This window comes from Lycorma delicatula, chromosome 1 (assembly GCF_047948215.1).
Source record: "Lycorma delicatula isolate Av1 chromosome 1, ASM4794821v1, whole genome shotgun sequence".
NCBI classification, from domain to species: domain Eukaryota; kingdom Metazoa; phylum Arthropoda; class Insecta; order Hemiptera; family Fulgoridae; genus Lycorma; species Lycorma delicatula.
In genome coordinates, this window is record NC_134455.1 from 117,282,763 (window position 1) to 117,306,816 (window position 24,054).

At 29.6% G+C, this 24,054-nt stretch overlaps 1 protein-coding gene and 1 long non-coding RNA gene across 5 annotated transcripts in view; one reads left to right on the plus strand and one right to left on the minus strand.

The window, feature by feature from the left end:
* The window catches only part of stumps (DBB domain-containing protein stumps), a 276,278-nt gene that overhangs the window by 228,075 nt on the left and 24,149 nt on the right, over positions 1-24,054 (plus strand). For all 4 annotated transcript variants that reach the window (XM_075359839.1, XM_075359846.1, XM_075359864.1 and 1 more), the window contains 6 exons: positions 2,615-2,738; positions 8,859-9,049; positions 16,057-16,120; positions 17,866-18,249; positions 20,026-20,148; positions 22,849-23,057. In XM_075359839.1, coding sequence (XP_075215954.1) covers positions 2,615-2,738; positions 8,859-9,049; positions 16,057-16,120; positions 17,866-18,249; positions 20,026-20,148; positions 22,849-23,057 — 1,095 coding nt within the window. The remainder of the gene's footprint in view (positions 1-2,614; positions 2,739-8,858; positions 9,050-16,056; positions 16,121-17,865; positions 18,250-20,025; positions 20,149-22,848; positions 23,058-24,054) is intronic.
* LOC142321623 (uncharacterized) overlaps positions 1-24,054 on the minus strand; it is a 39,830-nt gene that overhangs the window by 5,788 nt on the left and 9,988 nt on the right. The window contains exon 2 of the long non-coding RNA XR_012755683.1: positions 20,023-20,175. This is a non-coding gene — a long non-coding RNA (uncharacterized LOC142321623). The remainder of the gene's footprint in view (positions 1-20,022; positions 20,176-24,054) is intronic.

Here is a 24,054-nt window from a genome sequence, read left to right on the forward strand (position 1 = left end):
TTTATTCTATTAATATAATATTAACAGTTTATGAGCCATTAAAGAATATAACTAAAGAATAAAAATCAAACTGCACAAAAATGATCCTTGGCTTTGATATCCAAAGTTATTAAAAATCTAATTCACAAAAAACAGTTAAACATTTGATATGAAAAAGGTACGTTTTGCTTCTAATCAATCTAAACGTTGAAATGAGTGCACATTTGCCATAACATTGTCATGTAGCCAGCCACTATAGTTGTGGACCATATTCTTTAAGTCTGTTACATTACAAAATCAAATGTTATTCAAATCAAACCATATTCTTTAAGTATGTTACATTACAAAATCAAAAGTTCCAGTACTGGAAAATTTACAAGTGCAGTCCTGTATCTAGAAACACAAAGAGAGTTTAATTATATGCCTATTTACTTTCCTGGACATGCAAACCTCAGTTGGTTTTGGACCTCACCAACTAGCCATCTCCAAATAATTCAATGAACTCCTTCATCTTCTGTTGCTTCTAATTTATTCGGATCACTAAGGACTTGGTCTCTTCCCTTCAGTCTAGGACATCCCTTTGGTCTTCATCACTCTTGAATTGCCATTACATAACTTTTTTAATCATAAATTCTCTTGTTTACTTATTATATGTTCTAGCTAACTAAGACTACATGTTTTAACCTGTGCTACTACGTACATTCCTTGTACAATTCTCTCAGCTCTGTATTTTTTCTCATTCACTACTCACCATTATCACAAAATGAACCATAAATTTTCTTTAGTACTTTATTTTCAAAAGCTGGCAGTCTTTTTTCATTTTTTTGCTTAGTACCTATGTTTTTGTTCCATATGAGAAAATAGGTTTAATTTTGTTATAGAACATTACTTAATTATCCTTGTCAATGATATTATTTGCTACCCATTTGTTAATGCTGAAGACAGTTCTGGATGCAGGTTTCACTTACGATTTTTAAGTGATCTATTTCTAAATCTTTTGATTTTTACTTTTCAGTATTACCATTAAGTATTTAAACTCTATCTACCATTTACCAATTCTTTATCTTCAATTTCAATAATTTCAAGTTGTATTCTTAAACCTGAATTTCTTCCAACTCACATATATTTTGTTTGTGTTTTGGAGTTCACTTCCACCAATGTCGCAAAGAAAGACTTCTCCCAGTTTTACAAGTCATTTGTATTCTCAATGACGACAGCCACATAATTAGAAAAGCTAATATGTTAATCTTACTTTATGTAATTTTGTGATTCATCCATATGACTTAAGAATACATAAACATTATTATGTTTTCATCTAAACTATAGACCTCTGTGACGGAATGGAAGGTCTCAGTCTTTTATCTGGGAGGTTCAGTTCTGGATTTAAAACTCAAAGTGACATTTTTTATAAATATGATACAAAATTTCCATTCTGTATATTCATATACAAGCTTCAAGATTATGTGGTGAATCAATCATCTACAAAAAATCCTCACTTCTTTAAAATTAAAAGTAAGCAATAATAAATGAAAAATTAATTTTTTTTTATGAGTTTGTTTTTGAGTAATCTTTAAGATTTGAGTAGTCATTAAGATATTTGGATTTAGTAATTTTATATTATCCTCAACATTGCTTTGGAAAATGCATTATAAAATAAATTATAGGAATAGATTATTTATGCCAGAATTATTTATTATTAAATTTTATCTAAACCTTTCAGTTCAGAACAGAAACATATTTAGCTTTCTTAAGATAATAAAATATATTTTTAACCCTTTAAATTAAGGCATTCTAAACTGAATGCTCATGCAACTGCTTCGTCAGGCTAACTGAAGCACACTTTTCAATGAGTTTATCAATTTTTTTACATTTTGCTCTGTTGCTTCAAAAAAAATACTTCTCATTAAAGGCTACACTACTAAAAAAAAAAAAAAGATTTAATTTTCTGTTTACAAATAATACACTTATCAAATATACAATTATTAATATAAATACAGAAAAATTTATAACTTGTAGGGTCAAACTTTTACTATGAAGCTACATAACTGGATTTGTAATGTTTTAATTTATTGTCAAGGTTTTATTTTTATTACAATATTTATTTCTAATGTATATAAGTTTACTGATACTATTTACAGCTTATTGTTGCTGTTCAACAAAGCTAAAATATATATTTTAAAGCTTACATTTTGAATTCATGATGACAAAGGAAAAGTGATTCTATCATTGTGTTATTGAATAACTATTGTAAATTTACTTCTGCATGAATGTTAATGAAGAAGATGAGATGAAATAATAATATTAACAGTAATTTTCTAATCATAGAATTAGAGTTATTAAAATAATTTGTTTTTAAATATATTACAATTCTTTCATAATTATTTTTATCAGTGAACTGATGCTGATTAAATTAATATTGTAACTGTATGCTGGAAGAGATTTCATTCAACCCAGCGATAGGCTTTAAAGTTGCTTAGTTCTTGTAAGTGGCTTGTACATTTCTTACAGCGTTCCAGAACAATTGGTTGTAATAACTGATTTTTAATTGTGATAACCATTCACTTGGATGATTCTGGAGTTTTTTATTTTTTTATTTTTCTGTAGTCACTATCCTTACTGTTATTTTTATTTACAGACGCTTGGGCTAAATCCTGGTGAGAAAGATCAGCTAGATTTATTCTTAGTTGCTGCATTACAAAGAAATCTACCACCACATTTTAATCTCTTACAACCTGCTGCTGGACATAATTTTCATTGCAGTATGTATTATTATCAAAATAAAATAATAATTTAATATTGTTGTTGATCAAAAAATCTTAAAAATTTATTGTTTTGGTATTGATCTTAAGAAAATAAAAGCAAGTTTATTAATTATGATTTCTTTAAGCAATTATAGTGCATAAAATGAAAGATGAAACCTGATTTTGAAACCTTGAATCTCAACAGTGAGAAGTTATAAAACTAGATTCACAGCTTGTTCTTTCTTTACATAATGTGCAGCACCCATAATAGAGGCTATCCCACTACTTTCCTGCCACTAATAAAGAAAAAGTCTTTGATTTTTATTGTGGTACTCTTTTCTGCAACGTCATCAAGCAATTTTTGAAATTTTCAAAAAATGTCCCTTTAGAACAGATATTCTATGTTTTTTGATGCCAACAAAATTTTGTCTGTAAGAGGCTCAGAAGTTACAGAAATATTTTTTAAACACAATTTTCTCAGAAACAATTTTAAAAAAAATTCAAACATGGTGAATGGTATTATTTTGTTAACAAGGAAGTAAAGAATATCAACATATTAAATGTTAGTCATACATTAAAGAATGAGTGAAAATAATGATAAAAATGTTTTATTTTTGATATAATAGATCCAAATATAACTATTATCACTGATATTAAAATAGTTATTTGTAGACTTCCATAATGCCATGAAATAAGCAAAAACTGTGTATTAGTAAAATATTTTACAATAAATTACTTAAATGACTAAACTGGTAAAACCATATGTCAATATTCATTCCACAAATACTACACCTAATTTTTTTTATTACCCAAGACTTTTCCTATGATAATTAGCCAACTTATATAGTAATAGTTCTGATCGTCACTTATCACAGTAGAAGGTAAAAATTGTTGTAAAAGAGGTGTAAGTAGTATAAAAATCAGTCTATCTTGCTTTGCAATAGGTTCAGTATGTTTCCACCTCTTCTAAAATCTTGAAAAGGACTTAGATCAATTTTTTCAACGCTCCATGCTCATTTCTTAAAATATTTTTGGATACACTAAAATTTTGTTTTTATTTTATTATTAATAGAGTGATAGCAATGCTTGAATTATATTTTTATGTGGTTCAAGAGTGGAAGTAACAAATTGTTTAATACCTACTGAATACCTGTGTAAAAGAGGGGGTGAAATCTTGCTTACAAAATAAAAAATAAGTCAGAATAATTATTTCAAGGAAAACATTTTGAATTTAAATTGCAAGGTCTTAAAATTGATTTGCATGAAAAAATATCAGGTACGCTATTTCTTTATTAACAGCTGGGGAATGAGCTGACAGTTTTTATTATTTGTATTATATGCTTGTATTTTATTATAAAATATTTAAATTATGAAAAGAACAATCAATGAATCACATTTTTATGATTCTGTATTGATGAAAGTATGACTTCAATATCAGACTTCATCTTTTATTTTACCTGAGTAATAAGTTCCTGAATGTGGATGCAAGAAGTATCAGTTAAAATGAAAAGTAAAAAATTAATATGCATAAGAAATTTTGATAAAATGAAAAAAGTTGTACTTGGAAAAAGTGAAAAAAAAAACCTAAAAAATAATTATTATAATGAATAAATGAAAGAATAGATTCTAATTAAACAAAAAAAAAGTATGTATTGGAAAAAAATAATTTGAACATGGTTAATTTTTGAAGATCTAATAAAGTTTGTAAAGAAATCAGTATTATAAAATACCTAATGCACTCAAACAAATTCAACAGGTAACTCATTAACAAACTACTACACAAAATAAAACAATTATTTTAAAAAATTAGTTATGTCCAGTTAATTTTTCCAACATGTTCCATTTTTTTAAAAGTTACAATCTTCCCAATAGATGTTACAAGGGGGGTATTGAGATCCATGGACACAGGGCCCAGAGTATTGTTAACACCAGGTGATGAAAGTGCCTTTTCCAACAACCTTGAATGCTGAGTAACAACAGGGAGATCTTTAACCTAAAGTATAAACTTTAGGTGTATGTTTCGAAACACCAAGGAGGTCTCCTGGGATAAAACAATACACATGATGTCAGCAATATGGGCTCATTTAGAACAATTGCATGCGATCGAATAGATGTATAATGTGCGCAGGTGGACATAGAACTGCGGACTGTGTCAAGAAGGATAATACTACTCCAGTAACATCTGCTCTCTGCCATTCGAATTATCTTGCAAATTATAATGGATTTAGGGTGTACAAGGAGATATTAGAAAGGAAGGAAAGGCAAAGAGCAACTTATGTGAGGAAACATTCTTCTAGTGGATCACAAGAAGGCTGATTTGATATCAGTAAAAGGAACTTTTTCTCTTTGGATTAGAGGTCACAGGAGGAATTGAAAGGTCATTCTTCTGATCTTCCTGACCTTATTCCATGGTTGCAGACAACAATGACTTTGGTGATTTTGATAGTAGGGATAAAATAGATAACCTAGCAACCAAGATTGAATTCTTAGGACAAAAAATTGATAGCCTGATAAGTCTATTACCAAGATTTGTTATTGGTGAGATCTTTAAGAATTATGACTTTTCTTTTCTTTTCCTGTTTAGCCTCCAGTAAACTACCGTTCAGATAATACTTCAGAGGATGATATGTAATGAGTGTAAATGAAGTGTATGTAGTCTTGTACATTCTCAGTTCGACCATTTCTGAGATGTGTGGTTAATTGAAACCCAACCACCAAAGAACACTGATATCCACGATCTAGTATTCAAGTCCGCGTAAAAATAACTGGCTTTACTAGGAGTTGAAGAGAGGAAATGAAGGAACATAAAACAACAAAGCAAACCAATATACACAGAATACAATCACCAGACAACCACAATGAGCTGGTAAATATATGTTTGTAAACTGAACTGCTCTGATACCTTAATTTTCAGCAATGATTCCTCTTCTATGAATCATGAGACCTTGCCGTTGGTGAGGGGACTTGAGTGTTCAGGGATACAGAGTAGCTGGACCGAAGGTGCAACCATATCGGAGAGGTATCTGTTGAGAGCCAGACTAAGGAATGATTCCTGAAAGAGGGCAGCAGCTCTTTCAGTAGTTGTTAGGGGCGTGAGTCACAATGACTTAAACGGCCATATCAACATCACTCAGTCCTCTGAGTACTGCGCAGAAATTAAAAAAATAACATTCTACGAGTCGGAGCGTGGAATGTTAGAAGGTTAAAAAAGGTTGGTAGGCTAGAAAATTTAAAAAGGGAAATGGGTAGGACAAATGTGGATATAGTAGGAATTAGTGAGGTTCGGTGGGAAGAGGAAGGCGACTTTTGGTCAGGTGATTTTAGAGTAATTAACTCAGCGTCAAATAATGGGTAGGCAGGAGTAGGTTTCGTGATGAACAAGAAGATAGGGAGGAGAGTGGACTATTTCAAAACTTATAGTGATAGAATCATTGTAATAAAGATAAAATCAAAACCTAAACCGACAACGATTGTTAACGTCTATATGCCAACAAGCGCCCATGATGATGATGAGGTAGAGTGTGTATACGAAGAGATTGATGAAGCAATTAAACACGTAAAAGGAGATGATAATTTAATAATAGTTGGAGATTGGCATGCAAGCATTGGAAAAGGCAAGGAAGGAAATATAGTGGGTGAATACGGGCTGGGCAAAAGGAATGAAAGAGGGGACCGACTTATAGAGTTTTGCACAAAGTATAATTTAGTAATTGCCAACACCCAATTTAAAAATCATAATAGAAGAATATACACTTGGAAAAAGCCAGGCGATACTGCAAGGTATCAGATAGATTATATCATGGTTAAGCAAAGATTTAGAAATCAACTCGTTGACTGCAAAACTTACCCTGGAGCAGACATTGATAGCAACCATAATTTGGTGATAATGAAATGTAGATTGGGGTTTAAAAACCTGAAGAAAGGGTGTCAGATGAATCGGTGGAATTTAGAGAAGCTTGAGGAAGAGGAGGTAAAGAAGATTTTTGAGGAGGACATCGCAAGAGGTCTGAGTAAAAAAGATAAGGTAGAAAATGTAGAAGAAGAATGGGAGAATGTTAAAAAGGAAATTCTTAAATCAGCAGAAGCAAACTTAGGTGGAATAAAGAGAACTGGTAGAAAACCTTGGGTTTCAGACGATATATTGCAGCTGATGGATGAACGTAGAAAATATAAGAATGCTAGTGATGAAGAAAGTAAAAGGAACTATCAGCAATTAAGAAATGCTATAAACAGGAAGTGCAAACTGGCGAAAGAAGAGTGGATTAAAGAAAAGTGTTCAGAAGTGGAAAGAGAAATGAACATTGGTAAAATAGACGGAGCATACAGGAAAGTTAAGGAAAATTTTGGGGTACATAAATTAAAATCTAATAATGTGTTAAACAAAGATGGTACACCAATATATAATACGAAAGGTAAAGTCGATAGATGGGTGGAATATATTGAAGAGTTATACGGAGGAAATGAATTAGAAGATGGTGTAATAGAGGAAGAAGAGGAAGTTGAGGAGGATGAAATAGGAGAAACAATACTGAGATCTGAATTTAAGAGAGCATTAACAGATTTAAATGGCAGAAAGGCTCCTGGAATAGACGGAATACCTGTAGAATTACTGCGCAGTGCAGGTGAGGAAGCGATTGATAGATTATACAAACTGGTGTGTAATATTTATGAAAAAGGGGAATTTCCGTCAGACTTCAAAAAAAATGTTATAGTAATGATACCAAAGAAAGCAGGGGCAGGTAAATGTGAAGAATACAGAACAATTAGTTTAACTAGTCATGCATCAAAAATCTTAACTAGAATTCTATACAGAAGAATTGAGAGGAGAGTGGAAGAAGTGTTAGAAGACCAATTTGGTTTCAGGAAAAGTATAGGGACAAGGGAAGCAATTTTAGGCCTCAGATTAATAGTAGAAGGAAGATTAAAGAAAAACAAACCAACTTACTTGGCGTTTATAGACTTAGAAAAGGCATTCGATAACGTAGACTGGAATAAAATGTTCAGCATTTAAAAAAAATTAGGGTTCAAATACAAATATAGAAGAACAATTGCTGACATGTACAGGAACCAAACAGCAACAGTAATAATTGAACATAAGAAAGAAGCCGTAATAAGAAAGGGAGTCTGACAAGGATGTTCCCTATCTCCGTTACTTTTTAATCTTTACATGGAACTAGCAGTTAATGATGTTAAAGAACAATTTAGATTCGGAGTAACAGTACAAGATGAAAAGATAAAGATGCTACGATTTGCTGATAGTAGAATTACTAAAGATGGACGAAGCAGGAGCGATATAAAATGCCGAATAGCACAAGCTAAACGAGCCTTCAGTAAGAAATATAATTTGTTTACATCAAAAATTAATTTAAATGTCAGGAAAAGATTTTTGAGAGTGTATGTTTGGATGTCGCTTTATATGGAAGTGAAACTTGGACAATCGGAGTATCTGAGAAGAAAAGATTAGAAGCTTTGGAAATGTGGTGCTATAGGAGAATGTTAAAAATCAGATGGGTGGATAAAGTGACAAATGAAGAGGTATTGAGGCAAATAGATGAAGAAAGAAGCATTTGGAAAAATATAGTTAAAAGAAGAGACAGACTTATAGGCCACATACTAAGGCATCCTGGAATAGTCGCTTTAATATTGGAAGGACAGGTAGAAGGGAAAAATTGTGTAGGCAGGCCACGTTTGGAGTATGTAAAACAAATTGTTGGGGATGTAGGATGTAGAGGGTATACTGAAATGAAACGACTAGCACAAGATAGGGAATCTTGGAGAGCTGCATCAAACCAGTCAAATGACTGAAGACAAAAAAAACAAAAAACCAATGATTTAATGGTTTCTAAACATAAATAAACACTTATAAGCATTCCATAGTGAAGTTGGGATGATTTGTCAGCTCAGTGGTAATCACATTTAAAATTTTTTATTTAATTAATTCTTCATGAAAAAATTCTCTCTTCGGTCTCTGCTTCTATAGTAATATATTTTTAATTAGTGTTTATAAAAAAGTAAAATTTGTAATTCAAAATTAACCTTATTAACCTTAACAATTTCTTATTTAATATTGTTACATAATATCAAAATGTGGTTGATTAAGTATATTGTACTTTAAAAAAATGAATAAATCTTTTACAGGTAATGAGGAATATCCTACAATATTGCATTTCGCTGCTCGCTTTGGCCTTGAGAAATTGTCATGGCAACTTTTAGAGTGTCCTGGAGGAGAGCAGGCATGTCAGCTTCGTAATGCCTGTCAATTGACTCCTGCAGACATGGCAGAACGGGCAGGTCATGCAAGATTAGCAAATGCTCTTAAAGGATACTTGGTAATAACTAGTTGTAATTATAAATCTAATATTAAAATAAATTATGTATTGTACTCATAATTACTTCTCTAATATTTCACAGCATTTGTATATTTCTGAATATGTGTATACATACTGTATACGTTCTAATATTTTAGTTTATCTATAAACTTTATTTATGAGGCATACATAAAACTAAGAGTTGATGTAAATGAAAAGTTGTTGGCAAGAATTACAAGATCAATCACACATACACAACAGCTTCAGCTGGTCCAATAAAGGTAATCTGTTGTCAGATAGCTGTTGTTTGCTTTCCTGAGATATTTAATATTATTGGTTGTGAAGCACAGTATATGATTCAATTTATCTAAACAAAAATTATTAATTCTTCCAAAATTCACCATTAATTTTCAAAAATGTATGAGCCCCTAATAATAATTAAATAAAAGGTAAGAGTGGGCTCTGCTGACTTCATGTTTGTGAGTATTATGTTCTAGGAATGAAAGGTTCAGTGTGAACCTTTCATTCCTAGGATTTACGCAGGTGATCTTACTGAGCAGATAAATGCAGAAATTCAAGAAATGATGTTTCTTGATTTGTGCATTTGTTATAGAATTTCTAGGCATTCAGAGTATGTGAAATTGTCCACAAAAAAGCTAGGTTATTTTAATCTGTGTTCAAGACAATGTAGTTATGGGCCATAAAAATATTGACTTGTGCAGAAATCAAAGGCTTCTACCTGCACATACAGTTTTTATAACAGACTAATTTTCATTTAGTGTAGTGATAAATTCCTTAATCAATACTCAGACAGAAAAATCCATGACGTGGTGTCATTCAATTTCACCAAAGGCAAAGAAATTTCAAAACAGTAAACATGAAAAATCATGACAACTGTTTTCTGGGATAAAAACTGTATCATTTTAGCGAGTGTTGTAGTAAAGTTGAGAACAACAATCACGTTGGAAGATCACTGTGAAGTACTTTCAAAATTGAGGTGTACTATTCAGAATTTTGGTAATATGAGATGTGACTTAAGGAACTGTCATTTATGAAAATTAATGTCCAAATACTGTTGCCCACACATTCACCACTTCCAATGAAAAAATTTTTCCTCTTGTTGCAGCCTAGACTTTGAACCTAGTGGTTCCTCTTTTCTTTTCGCCACAAGGAGTGGCTGATAGTTCTTGATAATTTAAAAGAGTAAGGAATTAAAAGCAGCAGAGCTAAAGTCTGAAACTCAAATGGCAGATTTCTATTCAGAATGAAAACATTTTTTCATTGATATGTAGATACTCACAAAACAATAGTGACTCTCTTGAAAAGAGTACGTGTTTTTTCTCCAAGCAACCTACTTGTGAGTATTGAACATTTACAAAAATGACAACATATGAATTCACTAAAAAGATTACATTTGAATTGAAAATAAATTGTTAATTTTGACTCTGGTTCAACTAAATAAAATAAATATTCAATTTAGTCTGTCACATGCATATGTGTAAAAATGAATATTTAAAAAACTACACCTTCATGAGGATTAAAATGATTAATAATATTATTTAGGAAGTGAGGGAATACATGAATATCTTGAATATGGAAATTCTCAGAATTCTGATGCCGTAGGAATGATTTTTCTATCATGATATTTTTCAAACCCAAATAATTTTGCACATTTTGCCTCCCCTATAATTTCCTTATTATCTTTCTGTAACTAGTTTTTATTTTAAGTATAACTCCAGTACTATAGATCATTGCATTGTTCTGTAAACTTTCTGATTATGTTACAAAGCACTAAAATGTACATATGTGAGATTTTTTAGTATTAGTTTGATTATTTTGACAATCTTATACATACTTAGGTACTTACATGACCCTTGTTACAAATGAACTTAACACTATCTGATTTTGAGATAATGTTTTAACCATAAAATCAGCTGGTCAGCAAGTGGTATATAATATTAATTTTGTTGACTATAAATAACCTCTGAGTATTAACCAATCATTTTTATCTATTTTAGGTTTTTTCATTATTTCTATCTCATAGTTTCATAGTTTACATTATCTTAGAAATTGTTATTATTAGCCTACAGTGTTCCATTCTTGAAGACAGAGTCCTTTCAAAATGTTCCATTGCCTCTCTCACTTTGTCCTTCTATACTTGGCAAAATTATTTCTGGCAAATCTTTGAATTTCTTCTCTTAATCTTCTTTTCTGAAACCCATATTTCTTCTTTCATCATAAGGAATCCATTCTGTCATTGATCTAGTCCATCTATTTTCAGATCAACATACTTGTCCAAGTCAGCTGCATTACAATTACCTTGTGTCAATTGTTACATTCTTGATATTTATTCTCTTTCTTATTCTATTGTCCTTACCTTGTTCATTTTTTTCCTCAATATATTTCTGTCCATGGATCTCTGATGTACTCATATCTTTAAATTTTACCTTACATTTAGTTAATAACCAAGTCTCCAGTCCAAAAGTTAAGATTGATAAGATATAAGTCTTCTTAACACGTTGGCTGCGGTACCAGTTATGAATGTCCGATACAAGTATTTACAGTGAGGTGTCCTATCTCCCTTGATTTCCCTTCTGTGCAGAAATGTATTTCTCATCTGTAGTTCTGAACAGAAAAATCTGTATTTTTTCTTCTGTAATTTTCATCTATCATCCTCATTAATTTTTTTTATGTCACATTAAGTTAAAAATTCTAAAGGTTAAATTCTGATGTTAGAAGATTAAATTCATACTGGACCTGGGTGTTCGGTACCACACCATTTGCTAATAGTTCCATCAATGACTGACAGACAGTGTTAGAAGAAGCAAAAACTTAAGAAATACGGATGACTTTATGGATCATTGGAAATGCGAGTATCAAACAATGGGAATTTATAATGCACAAAATTTACCTGCATTAAAAATATACTACAGCTAACGTGTTAGCTCTCTTTTCATTGCCAATGACATCTTCTCTTTAAATTGAATGCCCTGTAACCTTTCCTTCTCCAGCTTTTGTTCTCTTCTAAGACAGCAGAATTACCGAAAGGAACCTATTCCTTATTCCAAATACTTTTATGGAACATGCTTAAATATACTTTTTTTCAGGTTAGTTACAAATTTTGTCTTTGAGAAGTTTATTTTGAGACTCCTTTTGCACCCATTTTAAAATAAATTTGTTATCACTGTCTACATTTCTGTGGCACTTTCAGATATTATAACAGTTACATTAGCAAATTTCAAAGATCTAATTTTAAATTCTCCTGAGATTTTTTGGCCTTTATTGTTATATTTCATTACACTAAACAGTTTGGGCGAAAAATAGGATCTTCTTGTGTGACACTTTATATTGGAAATTTTTCACTCATTGCATCAATTCTGTTTTTTTGCTGTTAAAGTTTTATAAGTTTCCTTAGTTGTTAAATTAACTTTACGTCAATATAAAATTAACCAATGAGATAAAAAGGGCTTGTCAAAAGGTTTATTCAAATTTCACAATTGTTAACCTATTTTGCATTTCCCTATAATCTATGTCATTTATTGCAAATAATCCATAGTTAAAAAAATCTTAAAGTCTGTCTGGTCTGGTTTGGGAGCTTTGTTGTTTTCTGCAGCCAATAAGATCAAGTTTACTCCACAGTCAGTAAAATATCATGCCCTCAAGATGTCATCTTTAAAACTAGCATTGGAGCAAGTTTAGCTAAAATTTATGAGTTTTGATCAGTTGAAGGATATTGTTATTGGTTATTGTCTATTATGTCTTAATTTAGTCAGTGCTCATGTCAGGCATTTTCCAATTTTGCTTAGTCTTCACTAAGTTCGGTAGTATTTCAACCCAAAGCATTTGTTCATATAAGCTTATTTTTCATTTTGTGCATTTTTAATTCATAACTTTATATAAACTCTGTCAACTTAAACTACATTTTAGATAAAGGTTTATATATTTTATTTTGGTTTTGAAATTTTGCCATCTAGCCACTTTTTTATTTAGCAGTAGTATATTTTTCTAATAGAGCTGCATTCAGAACTGAATTGAATGTCATAATTTATTCTGTCATAATTCTTAGCTCCTTTTTTTTATCCTTCATTATAGTCATTTTTGTTGCATATTTTCCAAATCAAGATTAACTAGGTTCACCTGTAAGAATTTCACTTCTGAAAAAGTGTATTCACAAAAAAATAACTTTTTCCTTAATGAAGTCTGTGTTAACATTTCCGTTTATTTATTTATTTTTCCATATCCCTGTACCAAAGATTTTTCGTCACCATTTCTCCTTTCTTTTTTTCAGAGCTGGCTTTGAATTTGGCATTATCTTCTCTCCATCTTTCATGAGCAAAAAGCCAACACTATGAGATCTAATTAAGTTGCCAGTAGAATAGATGTGACCAGTATTTTCAGATTCTAAACAATATGTTTTCAGATTCCCTCTCAACTTTTGACAATCTATCACATTCTATTTCATTTGTTTTAAAGCATTTCTGCCTCAAATAATCTTTCTTCTGTTATTACAGTTCTCATGTTTTGGGTTATAATACTAAAATTAATTTTAGCTTCTTTGTGTAGTGCCTCCTGAGTGTGTGATTGAGGAATGGTATAAGGCTGAACATTTACTGAGACCAATCATTGTAATCATGTTAAAAGGTACTCTTTCTCCCATAGCAAGTCATTCTGGCTTAAGAAAATAGATAATTAGTAGAGGAAAAGAGATGAGTGTAAATGAAATAAGATGTGAAAGAGTTAAAGGGTATATAATTCCTCGACAATAGATTTTGAATAAAAACACCTATAAATTCCTCTATAACACTTATAACACATGATTAAGTTCCTGAGATAGGTGTGTCCTTATCAGGACTGTACTGGATTACCAACCTACTACCTTATAAATTTACTAACTAAAAATATAGTAACTGAAAATGTATTATAAAGTGCTTGAAAGGTTTTTAAATATAAAAACAGTTGTGTTTTGTATACTCCATACACATATATTTTTTGTAGGTTCTTCATTCCTTGACCTGCTTAAACTGATGAATATAAAAATTGAAGACATGTCATTTGCAGAGAAATAAATTCTGATTAAGACTGTAAAGTGCCTTTAAATTGCCTAATGACAATCACCACTTCTTCATTTAACAATAAATGAATTCATAATTATTAACAAATAAGTAAGTTAATTTATTTTAATGTCATTGACAGCTATGATTATTGGTCACTAATAAATTTCAATAGCACACAGTGATACTGCACATAACGTTGTTTAATTTCAGTGATATACAAGAACTATTTTATTAACGGCTTTGGCTGCTGCAATTTACCTTCATTTATACCCTTTAATTTCCAGGATGCTAATTGAGACAATCCAACTTTACTGAACAATCATGTCTCAAGGAATGCAGTTTATTGAGTTAACTGTACCCAAGTTAATATTATGTATAATTTTATTAATATTTATACTATTTTATATAAATATATGTGTATATACATGGTGGTGGGCAATAACATGTATAATTTTATTGAGTATTGTGTATCAGACTGTCATCTGATTGTAACATCCTAATTTACATTCTGATGATGTCCATAAGTAAGAGCATGATATGAATATCTCTATATTAAAAACCAATAATGAATATCAACTGATTGCAAATGCTTAGCTTATAAATTTACTGTGTAGGTAAAGTTCATGTAATAAATACATTATATTTATCTAGATATACATCATACAAGTTATTGTTGAAATGTAATTCACACCAGATTATCTTAAAAAGAAAAATAAATAAATAAAATATTAAATAATTTAAAGAAAAGATAAAATTATAATTTACTAATTAATATTCTAAATACTGATTTTTTAACAGTATCTGTTTAAATGGTTACTATGTTTTTTTACACGTGACAGCTTTTTTGCATGTCATTAGTGAAAAATTCAGTAACCTAATAAAGTTAGCTTAGTGGGGTGTAGAGAAATTCCACTAAATAAAGGGCTGCTAATTAGCACACAGAGATCCTTAGGAAGAACAGTTTCAGTGTAATTTGAAAGTGAGCCAATTATAATTTTAAATAGCATTACTTGCCCAAAGTATTGTCTTAACATTATAATGCTGTACTGTTATCTGCGCAGTTTTTTCCAAATTTAACAAAATGTTTTTGAAGCTTCTTTAAACTGCTATAAGCATCAAGGAGAATTCTTACTGTATCTTGTCTTCTGATAATCGGTTAAGTAGACAAGGTTTGAAACAACAAACTAGTCAAAAGAATCTTCTTGAAGACAGCATTTGAATTGTTACAGTTACAAATTTGATTTATTTATTTATAAAGTAAGTAAACCACAGGTGTTACCACAGTTAACATTTGCAGTTGTACATGAAAGTCAAATTTTGTATATGAAAAATGCCAATCCTTAACTAGAATGCAGCGGTAATATCTTAGGCTTTTTTTCCTGATACACCCAACTTTTATCAGTGGTTGTGGTATTGAAACTGAATTAATTTTTGTGATAACTGGTTGAAGAGTTGTTTGAAGTATTTAATTCTTATCTTTATACACTAAAAAATAATGTTTATTACACACAAATGTTGTAGTAATCGAGTCAATTAATAATGTGACCAGTCATTTTTGTATTTCAACCTTATCTGTGAGGTGAAAATTCTATCACTGACAATAGTTTAATATCACATTTATGCTGCACAAGATTTTTACTCTATTTCAAATCAGTTGTAATGAACAAAGCTCACTTTAGCATGAGAAATAGCCATATGGAGCTGATATTTGTATTTCTCTACCTTTATTCATTCTTGAGATAATCGTGATTGAATTACTTTTCAGTCCACTGTAATGCAAGATTTTTTCATAAACACACACACATATATATATATATATATATAGCTCTCTCTCTCTTTCTCTCTCTCTCTCTCTCTCTCTCCCTATATATATATATATAGAGAGAGAGAGAGAGAGAGAGAATTTTTAAGTTCACCATAAAAATATAAGGCTATTTTTATTTTTTCCATGTATAATCTGTGTGCTCTGGTCAGCAAATGACAGAGTTATCGAGCATGTATACCTATCTCAAAGGAATTAGTGGAAAACAATCACCTGGTAAGTCTTTTACATTTTCATAAAAATTTCTATTTTTATAGAAATCTTATTTTGTTAATATTACTTTCATTTGTTCTTTCCTCATTTATATTTTTAGCATCTACTGTAATATAAAAACAGAATTAAGGTTCAATTTTTTCAGATATTTTTTATTGATAATTCAGAACTTGTATAAGTTTTATACAATGCAGAATGAATTTTTTTTTATACAGTCAGGTTTCTTTCTTAAACTCTATATTACTAGCACTCTTTTGTCTCACAATTTAATTTTTTTTAAATTTACAAAAACATTTTTTTTTTGTAAAAACAAATATACAGTATGTACAGGTGTACAATTGTATGATTTTGTAGGACACAGTACATTTGATTCAATTTATCTTATCTGACACCAAATTATTTAGTTTTACTGTTGGAGGCTTGGTTTTGTTGATGCATCATTATAACGAATTTAAGCAAAATATTTATTAATAATTCATAGCATGTGTATTAGAATACAGAGATTATTTGAAAACAAATCACTTTTTCTGGATCTTGTTTGATAAGTTTGAATATGAATAACTTATTTCATAATGATAGTAAAATATCAAGTGTGATCTTAATTTACTTCCCAATCACTTTTCCATTTAGTTATTTAATTTCATTTTTGAAATTTTTCTTCATAAAATTCAATAAAAATTACAGAAAACTTATTGTTTTTTTAACTTAACTAGGTTCAACACTTGTGTAAAACAACAACAATTTAAAAAGGAATGCTTTATGAACTAATAACTAATTTTTTATTTTTTTCCTCATTCAATTTGGATATTTTTTCACCAACAGTTTACCATTCATCGGTCATTTAAAAGAATTAACTATTTCAATTAAAAATGGAATGTTTCAAAATATGTGGTGTAATAATAGTAGCATAAATCTTGTGGGAAAATTTTACTAAGATCTGCTCAAAACACACCTGGAAAAATTCCATATTTGAGATGGGGGCATATTGATTATTTTTATATTGATCATCATGCTCCTCAAGCTGTCTGTGATGATTAAGAGATACCAGAAACACTCTTTTGTCATGTAAATTCATGAATAACACATCATTTTCATACTAATACTATAATTAAGCATGGCTGAAATTTAGTTTCCTGTAAATTTCAATCTGTATCATGTTTTGAAAGTTCAAACAAACTACCAGCACCCAAATTTTACAATTGGTAATGTCAATTATTTTATTCATTTTTTCATTTTGAAACTATAACTATTTTAAAGCTGTAAATGACTGTAAAAAGGCATAGGTAGGCCTAATTTATGCTTCTAACAAGCAAGTATTTAATTATGTGGAAAAATTATTTCTATTCTCACATATCCACATAGGTTTCCTTAAGGAAGGGATAAGGCAAATATCTTCCAAATTTTACTAACTTTGACCTGTCCTCTATCACTTGCAACCCTCAATACCAAAGTAATTAAGCACAGTAAAAGTGTTCAAGTGATAGACAACAGCAAGTACAGTTCAAACCAATTGACCTTGAATTCTGTTTTAATTTATGTGCTAATAATAACAGGCATAATTGGCTTGACTATGAATATGTTAAATTTAATGACTGTTAAATGTTAATTCAACATTATATTATTGAATTCTGTTACTCTAAGATTTCATAAAGTTTCACTGTTTAAAAAGCAATCTATCAAAATATTTTTCACAAAATTAATATTTTATTTTATTCTATAAGTAATAAATGCTTAACTTATGTTCACAGGTTTTAGTGAAGCAAACTATCTTCTTCCCAGACCCCTGAATGACACATATTTAATTCCACCAGCAGCACGTCCTGTTATTACATCACCAGTATCATTATCAATGCCTACAACAAGTATTAGTTGTCCATCTACACCCATTAGTCAACCTTCTGTACCTTTTTATTCAAATTTAGAAACATATAAAGTACCCCCTTCTCGTGTTTCATCAACTGATTCGATAGATTGTAATATGCCACCTTGTCCATTACCATTACCTCTTGAATCAATATTTGAAAAACATCCAGTTTCATCACATTCTGCATCTTCCTCTCCAGTTCCAACAACACCATCAACACCTAAAGATAACTTACCTCCAGGAGGATATTTGGAAATGCATTCTTCAGGTAAGAAAATAATCACATTTTATTTCACAATTATATTATTAATAATAATTAATTATAAGAATAGTGTGTTGTATTCAGAAATGAATTATTTATTATATTTCCAAATTGACACAGAATATGTAAAATGTTAAAAATAACATGCAAGGTAATATAATAATGTAAAAAGAACGAGAAGCAGCTTAAACGAGAAACCCACATTGAGGATTTCTTTTCTATATTTATAACCTACTTAGCACAAAAATTCACTAACAACACATACTGTACAACAAAAAATACCTCTCAATAGCCACCAAACTCAAACATTACAGAACAGTCATCCAACTGGTAAATAATATATGATAGTGAAACTATATTCGAAACAAGCCACACAGCAGACATAGACAAAATTCTAAAACTCTAAAGAAGAATAACAAGGACCAGTATAAATAAAAAAATAATATAAAGAAGGACATTGGAGGATAATATTGAATGAGACAGTTTTTGAGGAAATGGAATTTGTAACAAGTACCATAAAAGAAAGGATTTCCTTCTTTGGATGCTTAATCAGAACACCAGGCAACAGAATATCAAGTAATAGAAAAACTACGGGAAAGGAAGAACAAAATTAACTGGCTAGCAGAAATACAAGAAGACATGGAAACACACTGAGGATAACGGTAGCAGACATGAAGGGAAAAACAGGGAAAATGAGAATTCTAAAAGACAAACAAACTTGACTACAAATCAAGAACAGAAAATGGATAGGATGGGTGATTTCAGAGGAATTAAGAAAGGTGAGATCTGACAAAATGAAGAAATACTGAGAACAGGAAATTGAAACACCCACCCTAAACTTCACTAAAGTGGTTCCATGGAGACTGTAAAAGTGGGGGAAAAAAAAGTAAAAAGAGCATAAAAAAAATATCATTAAGCAAGAGACTGATATTTTATTTATTTTAGAGATTGATATTTTTTAAAAAGTATCAAAGTAGTTTTAAAAATGAAGAGCAATTTTTTCTTATGTCAGTACATTTTCAATTATAGCAGATAGTATTCAACTACATGCATCAGAAAATTCAAGCTGTTAAAATGCAGACTAAAGACATTTTGAAATGTCCTCTTCTAATAGCAAAAGCCCAGACTAAATGTTCTAGAACATATCGTTGCCTAAAACCTATTCAAAAACAACAGTTTAAATTGGGTACTGTTTTAAATGAAATTTGATCTTACAATGTCCCAAGTTAAGAGTATAATACTAATTACAACTGTATAATTAATGAACATTACTAAAAATATTTAATATGAAAATTGTTATTGAACTATCATGGAAAAGGAATAAGCAATCTTTATACTATATTGCATTTTGTGTTTTCTGCGAATCGAGAAATAATTTTTTGCATTTTTGAAAAGCAGTTTCTATTTTTCTTGTAAAAGAGAGATGTCTATAAAACTATCTTTTAATAATTATGTTTCTTTGGATAAACTGTGAATAGTTTTCTCAAATAATAATGATTATTGATGACAAGGAATGACTGAAGTATTTTTTTGAGCACTACTTGTTCTTAAATTAAGTTTGTAACATTTTTATCCATGTTCTGTTTTCAAAAGCTTCTATTGTACAAGTGTCATTGTTTTAGTGTATTAACTCACCATTTAAATATTAAAAACTGTTTAGACAGCTGACTAAATTAGTTGGCAAGTATTAAATCTTAAAGGCCAATAAATTATCTCTTTGAATAATCTCAAATTATGATTTAAATTTAATAAAACTTCTATAAAAGTGCATTTTTTTACCAGGTTCAGAGGTATCATCAGTGTCAAAACATAAATGTCATCAGACCTGTTGTCAACAGATCAACAGAGATCATCATAACAGATTAATTCATACAGCCAGCGCAGATAGCATTTCAGGTTGTCATGGTAATTACACTTCTTTCCATTTTGTACCTAGAAAAAGAGAAATTTAATAAAAGTTGAAAGAGAATTCATGTTTTTTTTTTTTAATTAAATGAAAAATTTTACAAAGGCTTCTTAACAGAAAAAGTTTTACATTGTACAAATGGACACCAACTTTGTCCTGTTGATTTTGCATTTCATCAATGTACATACAATGTGCTGCAGTTATAAAAAAGCATTCCGTATTATCTTGACATGATTATTATAATATCAGATTCCATGCAAAGAAAATGTCATAAAATGATTACCTGTTAGAAAATTCAGTAAACTCTGCTAAGAGTAACCTTTAGCAAACAAAGTATCTGCTAGAGTAAGATTGCTACTATTTTTGTAGATGTATTTGGCCAAAATCTACAATAATATTTTTCATATGTATAAGTAGCAGAAGTCAGAGAGTAGAGGTGTAACAATGTTATTTTATTATATTTATTTTTTACTTTATGATATCGCCACATAAGCTTGAAGCTTGTGCATGGGATATGGAAATATAGTGTGTGAAAAATGCCATACCTGACCAGGATTCAAACCCAAGACTTTTGGATGAAAGGCTGAGATGCTATCGCTCGCACCACAGAGGTCGGCAAATTATTTCATAAACTATAATTTCTATTGTGTAAACTGTTAGATCATGTTTAGTACTTGTTACTCACATGTCTTTAATACATAATAATTTCTGAACCTAATGAATGATTTTACATTTTATTAATTAAAATTCATATTTTGTATTATAATGATTTACTAAAAGAAGTTTGAATAAGATATTTTGTTTATACTACTAAAAATAATGCACTTTTCAATCTGATTAACACAAAACACAATAAAATGTTTTTTCTTTTTATTTCATTTTATTCTATTGATACTACAAAACTAATCATGTTGTTGAATTTAGTTCATTTAGTACAACAAAATATTGAACAAATAATTAACCAAAACAAATTTTTTATTTATTTATTCTCAATGGGAAAACTTCATAAAATTCTTTAAAACTGTTTTGATGATATTTAATGTATTCAAACAAGATCATGCATCAAAATGATGCAATAATCTGTGAAAATTATTTTTATTGTCCATATAAAATTGTTAGGTTGCTTATAAAATTTACTGATTTAGTTTTTTCAATAGCTATTTGTCCATCAGTTAGGTCTCAAATTACAATTTAACAAGAAATAAATTTCTAGCATGAAAAATAACATGGCTATGTTCAAGAGCAAATAAGATCCATGCTAGTTTACGATATAACTTTAAATGACTGCCTAATAAAAATAGTCTAACTATAAATAACAGACGTAAATAATTTTAATATTAATATCTAATACTTATTATATAATACATTACATTATATAATGTATTAATTTACTTTTAAATTGGGATAGATAACAATTTTAAGCATTTGCCTCTGCATAGAAATTGTCTTGAGGCTAGATCAGAACACTATATTTTATCTCTACTTATGTTTTGATGCTTTCCTTTGCCTGTTGCTTGAACAACAACAGTAATTAGATCTTAACGCCTTTATTAATAACCATATGTGGGAGATGAGTGACTTCCTGGTAGAACTGCACATGGGTCTCTTTAGTGAATTACCTTCACTGACTACTAGAATTCTGCAGACAATTAGAATTCTATTTGAATCAATTATAATTGGCCTTACAAATAAGTATTGTATTTAAATGGAATCTGAAGGATACTGTAAGCAAGTCTTAAAGGAAGAGAAAAAAACAAACATCTAACTGAAAATAATATAAATCAACCAAATTAAAGATTCACAATATAAAACAATAAAAAAACAAAAACAACTTCATTAGAAATTCTTATTATTCATTAGTCCAGAAATTATATTTCTTTTGCTCATTCTTTCATTTTTGATGTCAATTAAGTTGAAATATTGGGGTAAATTACACATTTACTTGTTCGGTAACTTAATATTTCTGTTTTTATCTGTCAAAAGAAATAATGAAATCATTTGTGAAGGTTTATTCAAACAGATTTTATTTATATATGATAACTAAACAGCTGATTAAAAAATTATACAGTCAGTACCATCATATGAGTTTCAGTTAGCAAACTGTTTTAAAAATATTGTCATCATTATTTAAGTAAAAGTTTTTTTCAAACCATGCAGTACATTTGTTGAGGGGACGTTCAGAAATGTATCGCAGAAATTTAATAATGTTACACAATTAAATATAAAATTTGTTACATAACTTAAATTAACCCAGTGAACGTGACAAGTCAGCATAACTCAGAGAAAATGGTTGCGATGTCAAGTTAATCTGTTTTGGACTGTTTATTGTTTCCATTTTCTTAATTTGTTAACTCGATCTTACTGATCATAACATTTAAAGACCGTTATTAACTGTATATTTGTAATAGAAATATGATGTACAAGTAATGCTGACAAAGTTTCAAACCAATAATTTGATTTTTTAAGGCAAGTAAAAATAACTGAAACAATAAAATGAAATAAAAAGAAAAAATAGGAGAGATTTTTTAAATTCTCTCTTCTTAATCAGATGAAAATTTTGTTTTCATACAATTCCTAATATTACTACTTAAGTATAATTGCATTAAAATTCTGTTTAAAAAGTTCCTGAAAAATTTTTGAAATGCCATAAAATAAGTTTAAATTTGTTAAAATAGTAAGTAATGTTTTATAATAAACAGTTCCAGAATGTAGCAGAACCGAAAATTGCAGAAAAAGCAGTACAAGTAGTAGTGGTAGTGCTAAGCACTCCCACCATGGAGTGCAAGATGAATTAGTTGAAATAATCAATGACTTCAAAAATAATGTTTTTACTATTGCTGAAGTTGAAAAACTAGTGGACAGCTGGCAGAACAGACATGATGTTCAGCAGTCATTCAAGGAGAAGCAGGTATTAAAATATACAAAATGTATCAGTTAATTCTTTTTATGTACTAGTACAAATGAGTAATATTTGATTACTTACATTTAGCATGTGAAAATTTTATTTATAAATAAGCTACTACTGAATAAATAATCATCATATGGTCTCTTAACATCATATATTAGCCCACCAGGCTGATCTAGTGGTTAACTCGCAAATCAGTTGTTTAACAGCTGATTTTCAAAGACAAAAGTTTTAAGATTCAATTCCTAGTAAAAGTTAGTTGCTTTTACATAGGTTTCAATACTAGACCATGGATACCAATGTACTTTGGTAGCTGGGGTTCAATTAACTATACATCACAGAAATGGTCGGCCTCAGTCTACACCTCATTTACATGTATACATATCATCCTCATCTCACTGGGGCCATGAAGGGTTGCTTATTATTCACTAGTTGAACAGATTGCAACATACACATTAGGGAATAAAATAATATAAACCCTAAAATAAATGAGCTAATGTTACTAAATAAAGTAGATAAAAGAAAGTGAATGGATCTATATTATCTGTATATTCATTATAATAATAATTGTAATTATTATTACGATTATTGCAGTACTTATAATTTATTACAGTAATAATTGTAGTTTGAAGTGTGAATAACTAAACTAAATCATAAACTAACTGAATCATAAACTAGCTGATAAGAAAAAATAGATAAGCCACGCTACAAAAAATAATATTGTACAAGATGTAATGTAATAGTTAGTTTTCTAATATCCTTCACAAGAAACAAATTCAGGTTGTAGTTATAACCTCTTATTTGCCCAATAAAGTGAATACCTCTTAAAGATCACTTCTTTGAATTTATTTTAATAGGTTTAAAATTATTTTATATTATATGTTAAATGTGATGGCTTTAATATTAAAAATTCAATAAATAAAAAAAAAATATTTGAGGACTACTTCAAAACTGAACTCTGTTTGCCTTCTAAAAAACAAAAATTGAGAAAAAGGTTTTA